Genomic DNA, 12384 nt, shown 5'->3' with positions numbered 1-12384 from the left:
GGGAGGATCCGCCGGCCCCGCCTCTCCTCGTTGCGGATCATGCGCAGCTCGCGCCTGCGGAACTGCGGATCCCGGGTCTGACAGGGCTTGGGGCTGTTTCCATTGAATGACCGGGAAGGGTGAGGCCCCCCGCGGTGGCCCAGGGGTTGGGGCCGAGGGTCGTGGGCCATCAGAGCACTGCGACCGGCAAAAACGCAGCCCCCGCATCCAAATTTGGGTCTCAGAGGGTGGCAGACTTGCGTTCCTGGGAAGCCAGGGTTCCCAGTGGTCGCAGATGGGGGGTACCAACCCTGATTTGGGGCATCTGACAAGGTGGCCTCGGGCATTTCCCCTTTTCCCGCATCCTCTAGATCTTCGAGGTTCATCTCCCCAAAATGACTCCCGGAGCCTTCTCGAGCCGCTGCCCCCACCCCATCTCCCCGCTCCAGCTCACACTAAACATTGTTTTATTAATGTACCTGTAAGAGTCCCCCTTAGCCTGGGCCCCCTCGGGACAGAGGCCAAATGGACCCAGATCGTCCGGAGCTATCAAGACGCCGCCATCCCGGGGTGATGTGGCTCCCGGGAGAGTCGTAAAGGCCCGCTCGGGAGGGGTCCTTGGCTCTGGGGCCGAGGCGCCGCAACTGGCATTGGGGGCGGCGGGGCCCTCAAGACCCCCAAACCTAGGGATGCGACCACAGCCTCGCCAGACTGCGGGCCTCCCTCGCCACAGGGCACAGCTCCGCCCAAGCCGGAGACCCTACTGGGATTCGCAAGCTGAGCTCCTTGCCTCTCCCAGAACTCACGCTTGCAGAGTATCTGCAGGTGTTTGCGAACCACCTGCAACGGAATAATTTGGAACACCTGTTGAAACTCCAGATTCCCGGATTTGAAGCGGGGGTGGGGGTGGGGAGGTAACGGACTGGGAATCTGAATTTTAACGAGGTGTTCTAAGGGATGTTGTGCATACTAGATTTGGGGGTTGAGCGATAAAGCGAAGAAAGAGTGTAAGTGTCCCCTGTTTGTGCCCCTAGCTGTCGGTGCATAGCGTTCCTGTAAAACTGCTGAACGGTAAGGGACCTTCGGGAAATTTCTCTGGACACCGCTGAAATTAACAAACCTAGTGGCCCTGGGCCTTTCCAGTTTTCCTAGCAAGTGGATTTCGAGGCAACATGTCTGCTTCAATGAAAGAATGCCTGCAGCTTCAGCTGCTAGAGATGGAAATGCTGTTTTCTATGTTTCCTAACCAAGGAGAAGTAAAACTTGAAGATGTAAATGTCCTGACGAATATAAAGCGATATTTGGAAGGCACAAGGGAGGCGCTGCCGCCAAAAATCGAATTTGTGATTACCCTCCAGATTGAGGAGCCCAAGGTAAGTACTCTGCGTTGTTTTCATTGTTGCCAGGTGCCTGGTTTTTTAGTGGAAACACTTGGAACATGAGATTTCTGTCCAGAAAGCGAATAGAGAATATTCCAAATTCATATATCCTTTGTTTGTTTGAAAGTGAAATGTGTAAAACATGGGATGCCCTTGTAAATTGTTTTCAATAAAAATATCTTGAATTTTACATAAATATGTACATCTTTTTAACAAATATGTGGTGTTTTTATTAAAAACGTCTGGCAGTCTCATACTACAATTACTATTCTGTTCACTCACGTTTTTTACGATTCCAACTATTGTAGTATGTATTGTCTTTTACATGTATCATGATTTTTATAAAGTTAAATATTGCCTTTAGCAAAACTGACTTGTAATGAGTGGATGAATGTTTCTTTGGTGGCACCATGACACAAAGCAAATACAGACAGGAAATCTAAATACTTAAAGTGAATTTACCTTCATCTTCTGATCCATTGTCTCTAGCAACATGAGCATAGCGTAGGTAACAAGTGGACTAGGCTTTTGAGAACCCCTCCTCTAGTGATTTCCTGCTCACCCTTCAGCTGTCACTCCCTTAAAGAAGATCTCCTGCTTCCCAGAGTGACTTCTGTCTCACCAGTCACACATTTCATCAGATCCCTGTGCTTCTCACCATGGAGATTAAGTACTTGCAATGTGTAATTATTAGTTTAATGTCTTTCTCCTTCACTAGGCTCTAGTCTTCAGGAAGAGCAGAAATTGTGTTGTATCTAGCTTCTTCACTTCTTCATCCTAGCATGGGGTCCCGGACACATGGTGGGTGTTCAGTCAACACTGGAATGCGTGAATGCATAAATGGAAGAAATAGTGTATGTGATGTTCTCAGTACAGTCTCTGGCCCATAGCTGACACTTAGTAGTAGCGATAACTGTTATGTTTATCAAAATCATGCCGTTGCCACTGATAAACTAGCTTGGGTGATTTTCTGGTACTTAAATCTATTTTATTTTCATTTTAAGGTGAAAATTGATTTGCAAGTAACCATGCCTCACAGCTACCCCTATGCAGCGTTGCAGCTATTTGGACGGTCGTCTGAGCTTGACCGACAACAGCAACTCCTTCTCAACAAGGGTCTCACTTCCTATATAGGGACTTTTGATCCAGGTGAGCTCTGTGTATGTGCAGCAATCCAGTGGTTGCAGGACAATAGTGCCTCCTATTTTCTGAACAGAAAGCTTGTTTTTGAACCATCTACACAAGCAAAGCCAGTCAAGAACACATTCCTCCGAATGTGGATCTACAGTCACCATATATATCAGCAGGACCTACGAAAAAAGATTTTGGATGTTGGGAAAAGGTTAGATGTGACTGGATTTTGCATGACAGGAAAGCCCGGTATAATCTGTGTGGAGGGCTTCAAAGAGCACTGTGAGGAGTTCTGGCACACAATTAGGTACCCCAACTGGAAACACATTTCCTGTAAGCATGCTGAAAGTGTCGAAACCGAAGGAAATGGAGAGGATCTGCGCCTTTTCCATTCTTTCGAAGAATTGCTCCTTGAGGCCCATGGCGACTATGGATTAAGGAACGACTATCACATGAACCTGGGCCAGTTCTTAGAATTTCTCAAAAAACACAAAAGTGAGCATGTGTTCCAGATATTATTTGGTATTGAAAGTAAAAGTTCAGATGCCTAGGAAGCTAGTAAGAGGCCTGTGCTTATAATTTCTCTAAGTCGGTATTTCTGTAAGACCAAAATAAAAGGGCTAGTGGCTGTTTGGCATCCTCTGTGAGACACCTAGCCCCAGAATTTTTACCTGGTAATGAAACACAAAGGCCTTTTAACTTTATAACAGTGCAATTGTGATGTTATCTCTATGTTCTTGTGTTAACTGAAAACTATTTAATTGTAAATTAATAAAAACAGTCAATTTAACCAGCAAAACTGACTTGATTAAAGAGGCGTCCAAAGCCCGTAATTAATATCGATAGTCAAACTGCAGCTCTGAACTCATACATAATATTCCTCTCTCGTGCCACCAGCACATGATGACGTAGCACATTTTCTTTCTTTCATTATTGGGGAATGGATTCTAATTCAAGTTTAAAGTGAGAAGAGCACATCTTGACTACATTCCTTGCTTGAAGTTAAACCCTCTGTTTATAGTTTTTTCTTTTAGTAAAACTCGATCCTGACTATGGTAGCAGAGGAATCAGAGCAGCAAAGTCTCAAGAGTAATGAAGAGTAATGAAGATTGCTCTGTGTTCTCTGCCAGGCTGTTTTCACCAGCTGATTAATGATATTAAGGATAAGCGTACCAATAGTCTTAATTCTTATACACACAAAAAAGATGTGGTTTCATGCCTACAAAGTGTTCCCTGAGTACTACATACTGGCAGCCTTCACCTGTGCACCAGGACATATTGTTTGTAGGACGGGAGTGTTGAGGAGGACCACAATGGCAGGCTCTGCTCCATCACCTTGGGGGGGAAAAATCAAGCTGTGCATTTTGGTGAGAAGTCACTGCCATTTCCCCTGAAAATATCTGGCTTCACCAGCCTTTGTCAAAAGTGAGTTTATTTTGATGACAGGGACCCCTATTTAACTAGCACCTGCCACACCTTCTTCTCATTGCTGAGTATCCACCCTCCCCAGGAATTTCTGGGAGTCCTACCTGTGTTAAGAGATGTCCTGAGCTGCCCCTGCAACTTTCTCTGGTTTCTGTGGTCTCTCTTTAGCCACTGCTGCCCTTTCTATGGGAGCATTTCATTCTCCAGCTGCTGTCAGGCACCCCACTGATGCGCTGGTCCCCTCAGGATGCCAAAAATGGATGCCGAGGGTTAGTAACTTGAAGGGGAATGAGTGCCTCACTCCCTAAGTCATGATACATTCTCTTAGACGCCAGACATTGCTGCATGTGCCGGGGAGCTTACAGAATTTGGGGTGAAATGGTACATTCTGTGTCTAGGATGCAGACACATGTCCTTGAGCTAGGGCAAGGATATAATGCAACAGCAGACCCTGCACTAAGCTGACTGCCTTTACCTTGAGGCCTTGGAACTGGGTCTACTCTGTCCTGCCCACACTATTAGCTCAGAATGAGTTTCTTTCCAGGGCACAACTCAGACCTTTAAACCAAGGCTCTCGTCATGGGCCTGCCCTGCCAGATGATCCAGTTTGCCCATTCATGTCTTAATCCAGCCTTGGATGTGGCTGGGGCCCAAGCCAAGGACCTTATACTTTACCTTTATCGATATACAAGGGGAAGAAGTAGGACTTATATTGCCAAAGACTAATTTCTCAGTCTTTGTCAGGACTTAAAACAAGATAGTTTAGGAGCCAGTATCCTGCATATTCTCCCCAAGACCATCAGTAAGTAGCATTCACAAGTTTTTAGGCTCTAAACAGACGTGACTCAATTTTTTTTCCATATTAGGTGTCATCTACCTAATAATGTGCCTAACCCTCTCATAGAGGATTTTTTTTTCTATGATTAAATTAGCAGGAGTTGTGATGGAAAGATGAAGAAGCTGAAAGAAGTTTAATACAGAATTTAAAAATTATTTGCTTAATTCACTAAATGAAAGGAATAACTTATTTTATGAACTCTTTACTGCTTCTGTAGCTATTTCTGGTGGTAATTTTTTAGGACCCATTTTTACATGCTTGATATTACCATGCAGTAATATTTTTTTCCTATCAGAAACACTAATAGTAGACATTAATTATGGGAGAAGTATAGGTTTTATAGAAAAATATATAGATATATTATAATCCAAAGCTCAGATTTGTGTGTATAGTAGACTGCTAGTTTTCTTTGCCCAGACTGAGGGGCACAGGCAACCCTCCTACACACACACACACACACACACACACACACACACCCCACTTACTCCGAGGAACTGCCCTTTCTCTGTATGGTTTGGGAGAAGTAACTGGAATCAAATCACCCTCTGGCAGCCTTCTAGAGAGATGGTTTTGAACTCTTGCTGCTTAAATCCATAGTGCCATCCTCATTTCCGGCCTACTGAATGTTCAGTTGCTCAGAACTTTTTCTGAGGTGCCCAACATCTGCCCTTTTTTTCCTGGAAAGTCAAATGTCAGTCTGAATCACTTGGAATTTAAGAATCGTGATATTGTATACATTGTATTTTTAAATGGTTATTTGGGAAGTATGCTCTTTATAAATACTGCAGTGTCTTTTTAAAACTTACTGATTAAATCAGCCTTTCTTCACCTATGTTCTCTGCTTCTTATTCCTTACTGATCTATTATGTGTTAGGCTAAAGGCTGAGGATACTTGCATAGTGGATTAAGGAGTGGGCCAAATGAGTTGATGGACATAACACAAGGACCTTTAACACATCCCTATATTAAATCAGAAGTATGTTGCCTGTGAATTTGAGTTTCCATATATGACTGTTTAACATGCCAACCATTCATTCCGAGAACTTGGGAAGGCCTGAGGTCTTCACAGAACCTTTTTGAACAGAACAGTTTTCTTTCATTTGCTTTTATCTTATGTAGCCCAGTAATAAGTTAAAAGAACAGGTATTCTCTGAAGATGACATGCTTTGCTCCAAAATCCTTGTTTTATACAGAATCCTGACTTACCTCAAAACTCTGAGCCCGTTGAGTCTCCCTCATAAGGTCTACATGGTAGAACTACTTTCCCTGCAGCCTGGGCCAGCTAGAGCAGCCTTTTTCTGAGCCCAGTTAAAGCTAGAAGCATTTGGATCAACCCATAAATCAGTCTGAGGAGTGGACACAAATTTCAAAGAAGCCCAGCAAACATTGAAGGATCTCCTTGAACATAGGGGGAACAAAGTCCACAATTAGTTATTCCCCATGGAGGTAACATCCTAACACACATCAGACATTCAGTCTCCACATGCTTGGCTGAGGTGGCAGACTCTTGTACTTTCATGAGATCTTAGCCAGGAATTCAGTAAATCTAATGGCCTGTGCTCTACCTCCTGTGAATGTTTCATCAATTTGTCAGACCAGCGTGATACCCTATCTAGCCATGAGATGATCAAGTTTTGGTGTCCAGAATTAAATTCTGGCACAGAACCAGAGAGTTAATGGAACATTGTAAAAAGGCAATCTATAATGTTTATTGGTAGCACAAACTGCTTCAGTGGCCCACTACTTAATGAAATATAGGAAAAACAAGAAAGCATTGGCCGAATCAGTAGCTACAAGAAAGAGAACTTGTCTGTCAACTGCAGTTGGAATCACCATCTGACCAAGTTAATGTGATCCAAAGATCATACTGAGTTAAGATGTGCTAAAAATCACACCCCTGTTTCTTTTAAAGGTTTTGATGACGAGACTTACCGCTGCAAATCACGGGTGGTTCCAGCAGGAATAATCCTTTTTTTGTGTGTGATTAGGGATCCAATGTGGTGATAGATGATGAAGAAATTAATCTTCACTGAGAACTCTTCACTGAGCAAATGACTAGATGATGGATTTGTTCCTATATACACTTAATCCTAAGCATACACTAAGTTCCATAGACCACAATAATTTCTAAGGCCCTAGAAATTTGCATTTGTTCAGAGCTCTGTTTCCAGGTGATTTCCAAAAGGACTAGTGGTTTCCTTTCTGCAATGCATTGTTATTCTAGTAAATGGAATCTCAAAGGAAGGTTTTGGATATTACAGAGTTCATCACCTTAGGGGTCTTTCATTCATATCTATGCATGGCAATTTGCTGAAGGCCTTGACACTCTATATTGGGGGCTCTAGTCAGGTTTTTCTGCTGCTGTTGTTATACATATCAAGTAAGGCCTACATTGGGTTGCCCATCTATTTGGTCCTAACCCCAGCTGATATTTAGCTGATAGACACTGTTGTGGCTGTATCAGTTGTATACTGTATGCCAGTATACACTGGCACTCATTTTTCTTAGTATTTGTGCTGTCCTAGTTGTTAAATTTTGCAACATCATTTCAGGCTATGAGGCCCAGTGATCTACTGGCCACCACCAAAGATTTCTGTAGGCCAAACTATGCTGATTACAGTGGACCAGCTTCCTATTGTAACTGTTTCCATTGTGTCTCCATTTGTTAATTGCCGCAAAGCACTGCTATTCAGCCTCTATCAACCCTAAGATTCTGATGTTTCCATTAAAATAGGGAGCCCGGGGCACCTGGGTGGCTCAGCAGGTTAAAGCCTCTGCCTGCCTTCAGCTCAGGTCATGATCTCAGGGTCTTGGGATCGAGCCCCACATTGGCCTCTCTGCTCAGCAAGGAGCCTGCTTCCTCCTCCCTCTCTCTCTGCCTGCCTCTCTGCATACTTGTGATCTGTCTGTCAAATAAATAAAAAAAGTCCTTAATAAAATGCTGATTCCACTAATACATTAAAAGGGTCAGACACCATGACCAACTGGGATATATTCAAGGGATGCAAGGATGGTTCAACATCAGCAAATCAGTCAATGTGAAACATCACATTAACAAAATGAAAAAATCATATGATCATCTCAAAAGATGCAGCATTTGACAAAATTCAATATCCACAATAAAAACTCTGAACAAAGTGTTTATAGAGGACATAATAAAAGCCACATTTTATAAACCCACAACTAATATTATACTCAATGGTAAAAAGCTGAAAATTCTTTCAATCAGGAAGAAGGCAAAAATGCCCATTCTCACCACTATGTTATTCAACATAGTACTGGAAGTCCTAGCCAGAGCAATGAGGCAAGAAAAAGAAATAAAAGGCATCCAAATTGAAGAGAGAAATAAAACTGCCTCTATTTGCAGATGACTTCATAAGTATATATATATATATATATATATATATATATATATATAGAAAAACTTGAAGACTCTATCAAAAATCTTGTTAGAACTAACAAATGAATTTGGTAAAGTTGCAGGATACAAAATCAACATACAAAATCTGTTGCATTCCATACACTAATGACAAACTATCATAAAGAAAAATTAAGAAAATAATCCCATTTAAAATTGCACAATTGCATTTAAAAAAAAAACCCTTGAAATAAATTTAACCAAAGTAATCAAAGATCTGTACACTGAAAGCTATAAGACATTAATGAAAGAAATTGAAGATAACAAAAATAAGTGAAAGGTATTCCATGCTCATGGACTGGAAGAATTAATATTGTTAAAATGTCCATGCTGCCCAAAGCAATCTACAGATTCAATGCAATCCCTATCAAAATTCCAATGGCATTTTTTCACAGAAATGCAAAAAACAATCCTAAAATTTGCACAGAACCACAAAAGAACCCAAATATTCAAAGCAATCTTAAGAAAAAAGAACAAAGCTGGAAGCTTCCCACTCCCTGATTTCAAACCATATCATACAAAGCCATAATGATCAAACAGTATGGCACTGGCATAAAAACAGACATATAGATCAATGGCACAAAAGAGAGAGCCCAGAAATAAGCCCACACATATATGGTAAATTAACAACAAAGGAGTCAAGAATACAACAGGGAAAGGACAGTCTTCCAATAACTATTGGAAAAACTGGCAGCCACAAGCAAAAGAATGAAAAAAAGTAAAAATAAACAACTGAGACTATATCAAAACTAAAAAACTTCCACACAGAGAAAGAAACCATCAACAAAAGGAAAAGGCAACTTACTGAATGACAGGAAATAGTTGGAAAGCACATATTTGATAAGAGGTTAATATCCAAAATATATAAAGAATTCATACAACTCAATAGAAAAAAAAAATCCTTTAAAAATAGAGGACCTGGGGCGCCTGGGTGGCTCAGTGGGTTAAGCCGCTGCCTTTGGCTCAGGTCATGATCTCAGTGTCCTGGGATCGAGTCCCGCATCGGGCTCTCTGCTCAGCAGGGAGCCTGCTTCCCTCTCTCTCTCTCTCTGCCTGCCTCTCTACTTGTGATCTCTCTCTGTCAAATAAATAAATAAAATCTTTAAAAAAAAATAGAGGATCTGAATAGACATTTTTCTAAAGAAGATATACAGATGGTCAACAGACACATGAAAAGATGCTCCACATCATTAATCATCAAGGAAATGCAAATCAAAATCACAATGAAGTCTCATGACACACCTGATAGAATGGGTATTATTGAAAAGAAATAAATGTTGGTGAGGATGTAGAGAAAAGAGTACACTTGTGAATCCTTGTTGGGTATGCAAATTGGTACAACCACTATGGAAAACAGTATGGAGATTCCTCAAAAAATTAAACATAGAAATACCATATGATCTACAATTCCACTTTCGGGTATTTATCCAAAGAAAATGAAAATGCTAATTTGAAAAGACATCTGCACATCCATGTTCATTGCAACATTTATTTTTTTTTCAAAGATTTTATTTATTTGACAGACAGAGATCACAAGTAGGCAGAGAGGCAGGCAGAGAAGGGGGGGCAGGCTCCCTGCCGAGCAGAGAGCCCGATGAGGGGCTCAATCCCAGGACCCTGAGATCATGACCTGAGCCGAAGGCAGAGGCTTAACCCACTGAGCCACCCAGGCGCCCCACTGCAACATTATTTTTAATAGCTAAGATATGGAAACAACCTACATGTCTAATAGCAGATGAATGAATAAAGAAAATGTAATTTTGTGTATATATGTGTGTGTATATATAAATAGTTCAGTCATACAAAAGTAAAATCTTGCCATTTGTGACAACATGGGTGGACCTTATGGGCATTACACTAAGTGAAATAAGTCAGAGAAAGACACTGTGTGATCACTCTTAGATGTAGAATCTAAATAAATAAATGGGGATGTTATGTACAGCGTGGTGACTATAGTTAATGCTGTATTGCATAAAAGTTGCTGAGAGTAAATCTTAACAGTTCTCATCACAAGAAAAAATTTTGGTGATGGATGTTAACTGGACTTATTGTGGTGATCATTTTGCATTTATATACACAAATATCTAATCATGTTGTATATGTGAAACTAACATGACACCCCAATTTTTTAAGAAAATGCTTTTCATGGATGCTGCTACTCCCATCACCGTTGTATTTCTCAAGTCTTTAGTGAAAAGAGGGTCAGCGACAGGTCTTCTTGGGAGACTTTAGATCACCAGGATTAAAATGGTTTGATCACACATGACAAATGTGGAGTGTGACAAATGTTGGAGTGGTCCAACATTCCTATCACTGTAATCTTTGAATTCCTTTACAGTATTTCAAGGAATGCTTGCATTCTCAATTTCATTTAATGTGGGCCACTATTAAGTCTACATTTCAGTCAACTAATTGAACAACCAAGTAGAATGACTTTCAGCTGCTCAAGGCAACACACGGAATCCAGAATCTGTGGCAAGTGCACCCCTATCAATTCTACCCAATCCAAAATTGCACTTCTCCTTTCTCAGTATATTTTCAGTATCCCATACATTTTCCCTCAGGTTTTGCCAATATAAATTAAAAAAGTCAAGAATTCTTTTGGTGGGATTCCCTTTCTAACTATATCCACCACAGCTCCTCTATGGAATCTGGTATTTAGTGTGTGGAGGTAATGAAGAATAATGTGGGAAGAGTGGGAGGTAAACTGAGGGAGTGGAATACAGGATTTCCAAGCACAGCAGTTAACAACCTCCTTAGACAGGAAGAGCGCCCACTTTGATTAGCAAGGGAGGACATGTCCATTCTTCCAGTTTGCTTAGGGGGTGAGGGGTTTCCTGGGATATAGGACTTTCAGTATTCAAACCTGGGTTATTGTTTATACTAGCTTATGGTATCACACGTCTTCCAAATCCCCCTACCCATAAATCCCCATTCCAAGTCAAAGTCCTACTGTTTCTGATCAATATATTTTTTAAAGATTTTATTTATTAATTTGACAGACAGAAATCACAAGTAGGCAGAGAGGCAGGCAGAGAGAGAGGAGGAAGCAGGCTCCCTGCTGAGCAGAGAGTCCGATGCGGGGCTCGATCCCAGGACCCTGGGACCATGACCCGAGCCAAAGGCAGAGGCCTTAACCCACTGAGCCACCCAGGTGCCCCTCTGATCAATATTCTTAAATACAAGACCTGGTGAAAGCTGTGAATGCAATTCCTGGTGGAATCTGGCAACCAGGAGGATCAAGAATGATCTTGTTATCAGTTATTTCAGCCTTACATCTAGCAAGATAGAAAATATTCTTTTGGTAAAAACATAGGCAATTTCTAGTTTTTATACTATGCCTTGAACTGAGGCTGTAAACCTTTGAGCCTGTATTATCTCTTTCTTAATGAACCCGTCTCTGTAGAAGCAACCACCCCTTCCCACAGTCCTGGATTTCTTCCCCCTTTACAACACTGTTTGATGGCAGCACCCATTCGCCAGCCCATCCTCGGATAATGCATTCCATCCATTTTTTGCTTCATGTTTGTGTTTTTGAGTTCCCAAAGATATTTTGCTACATTAATTTTTATTAACTCTATATTTTTACTATTTATATTTAGTTCTTTAACCTATCTGAAGTGTCCCTTTTTATATGATGGAAGGTAGGGTTCTAGTTTTAATTTTCTCCATATAGGAGGCCAGTCTTCCCAATTCTTTTACAAAACAACCTATATTCCTTTTATCTGTGGATTTTTGTGCTACCTTTGTAATTCACATAATCAAGGGGTCTGTGAGCTTCCATGACTTTGATGTATACAAAAATATCTGGATTTTGGAGGTTAGTATAAGGTAATGTAAAAATATTTCATTAATATTTTAATATCAATTATGTATTGAAATGATATCCTGGAGGTGTCAGTGTACATAAAACGATTAACATGGATTCCACCTGCTGCTTCTTTTTATGAGACCACTAGAAATTACACAAGTAGCTCACTTCCTTTTTCTGTTGGGCGATGCTACTCTACACTGCACTCCAGTGAAGACAGAGTAGACTATGAAGCAGGATTAAACATCAATTTAGAGCCCACCTCCTTCACTTATTAGCTCTGTGGACTTGGTAGGTTCCTTCAAATACCTGCTTTGTATGGAACTTGTAGGGACTACAGGAAATAGAATACAGTAAATACAGCAAATACAGTAAATCCATACAGAAGACTTGAAACCTGGTT

The 12384-nt window shown here is 41.1% G+C and overlaps 1 protein-coding gene across 1 annotated transcript; it reads left to right on the top strand.

Annotated features, from left to right (window-relative positions):
• Positions 1–23: 23 nt before the first annotated feature.
• On the top strand, positions 24–5576 carry RWDD2A (RWD domain containing 2A). Its single transcript, XM_080805685.1, has 3 exons — positions 24–119; positions 1014–1352; positions 2363–5576. Exons 2-3 carry the CDS (start codon positions 1152–1154, stop codon positions 3038–3040), a joined length of 879 nt encoding a protein of 292 aa, XP_080661811.1. The 5' UTR covers positions 24–119; positions 1014–1151; the 3' UTR covers positions 3041–5576.
• The last annotated feature ends 6808 nt before the right edge of the window (positions 5577–12384 follow it).

The sequence above is a fragment of the Martes martes genome, assembly GCF_963455335.1.
Source record: "Martes martes genome assembly, chromosome: 6".
NCBI lineage: Eukaryota > Metazoa > Chordata > Mammalia > Carnivora > Mustelidae > Martes > Martes martes.
This window is presented reverse-complemented; position numbering and strand designations above follow the sequence as displayed.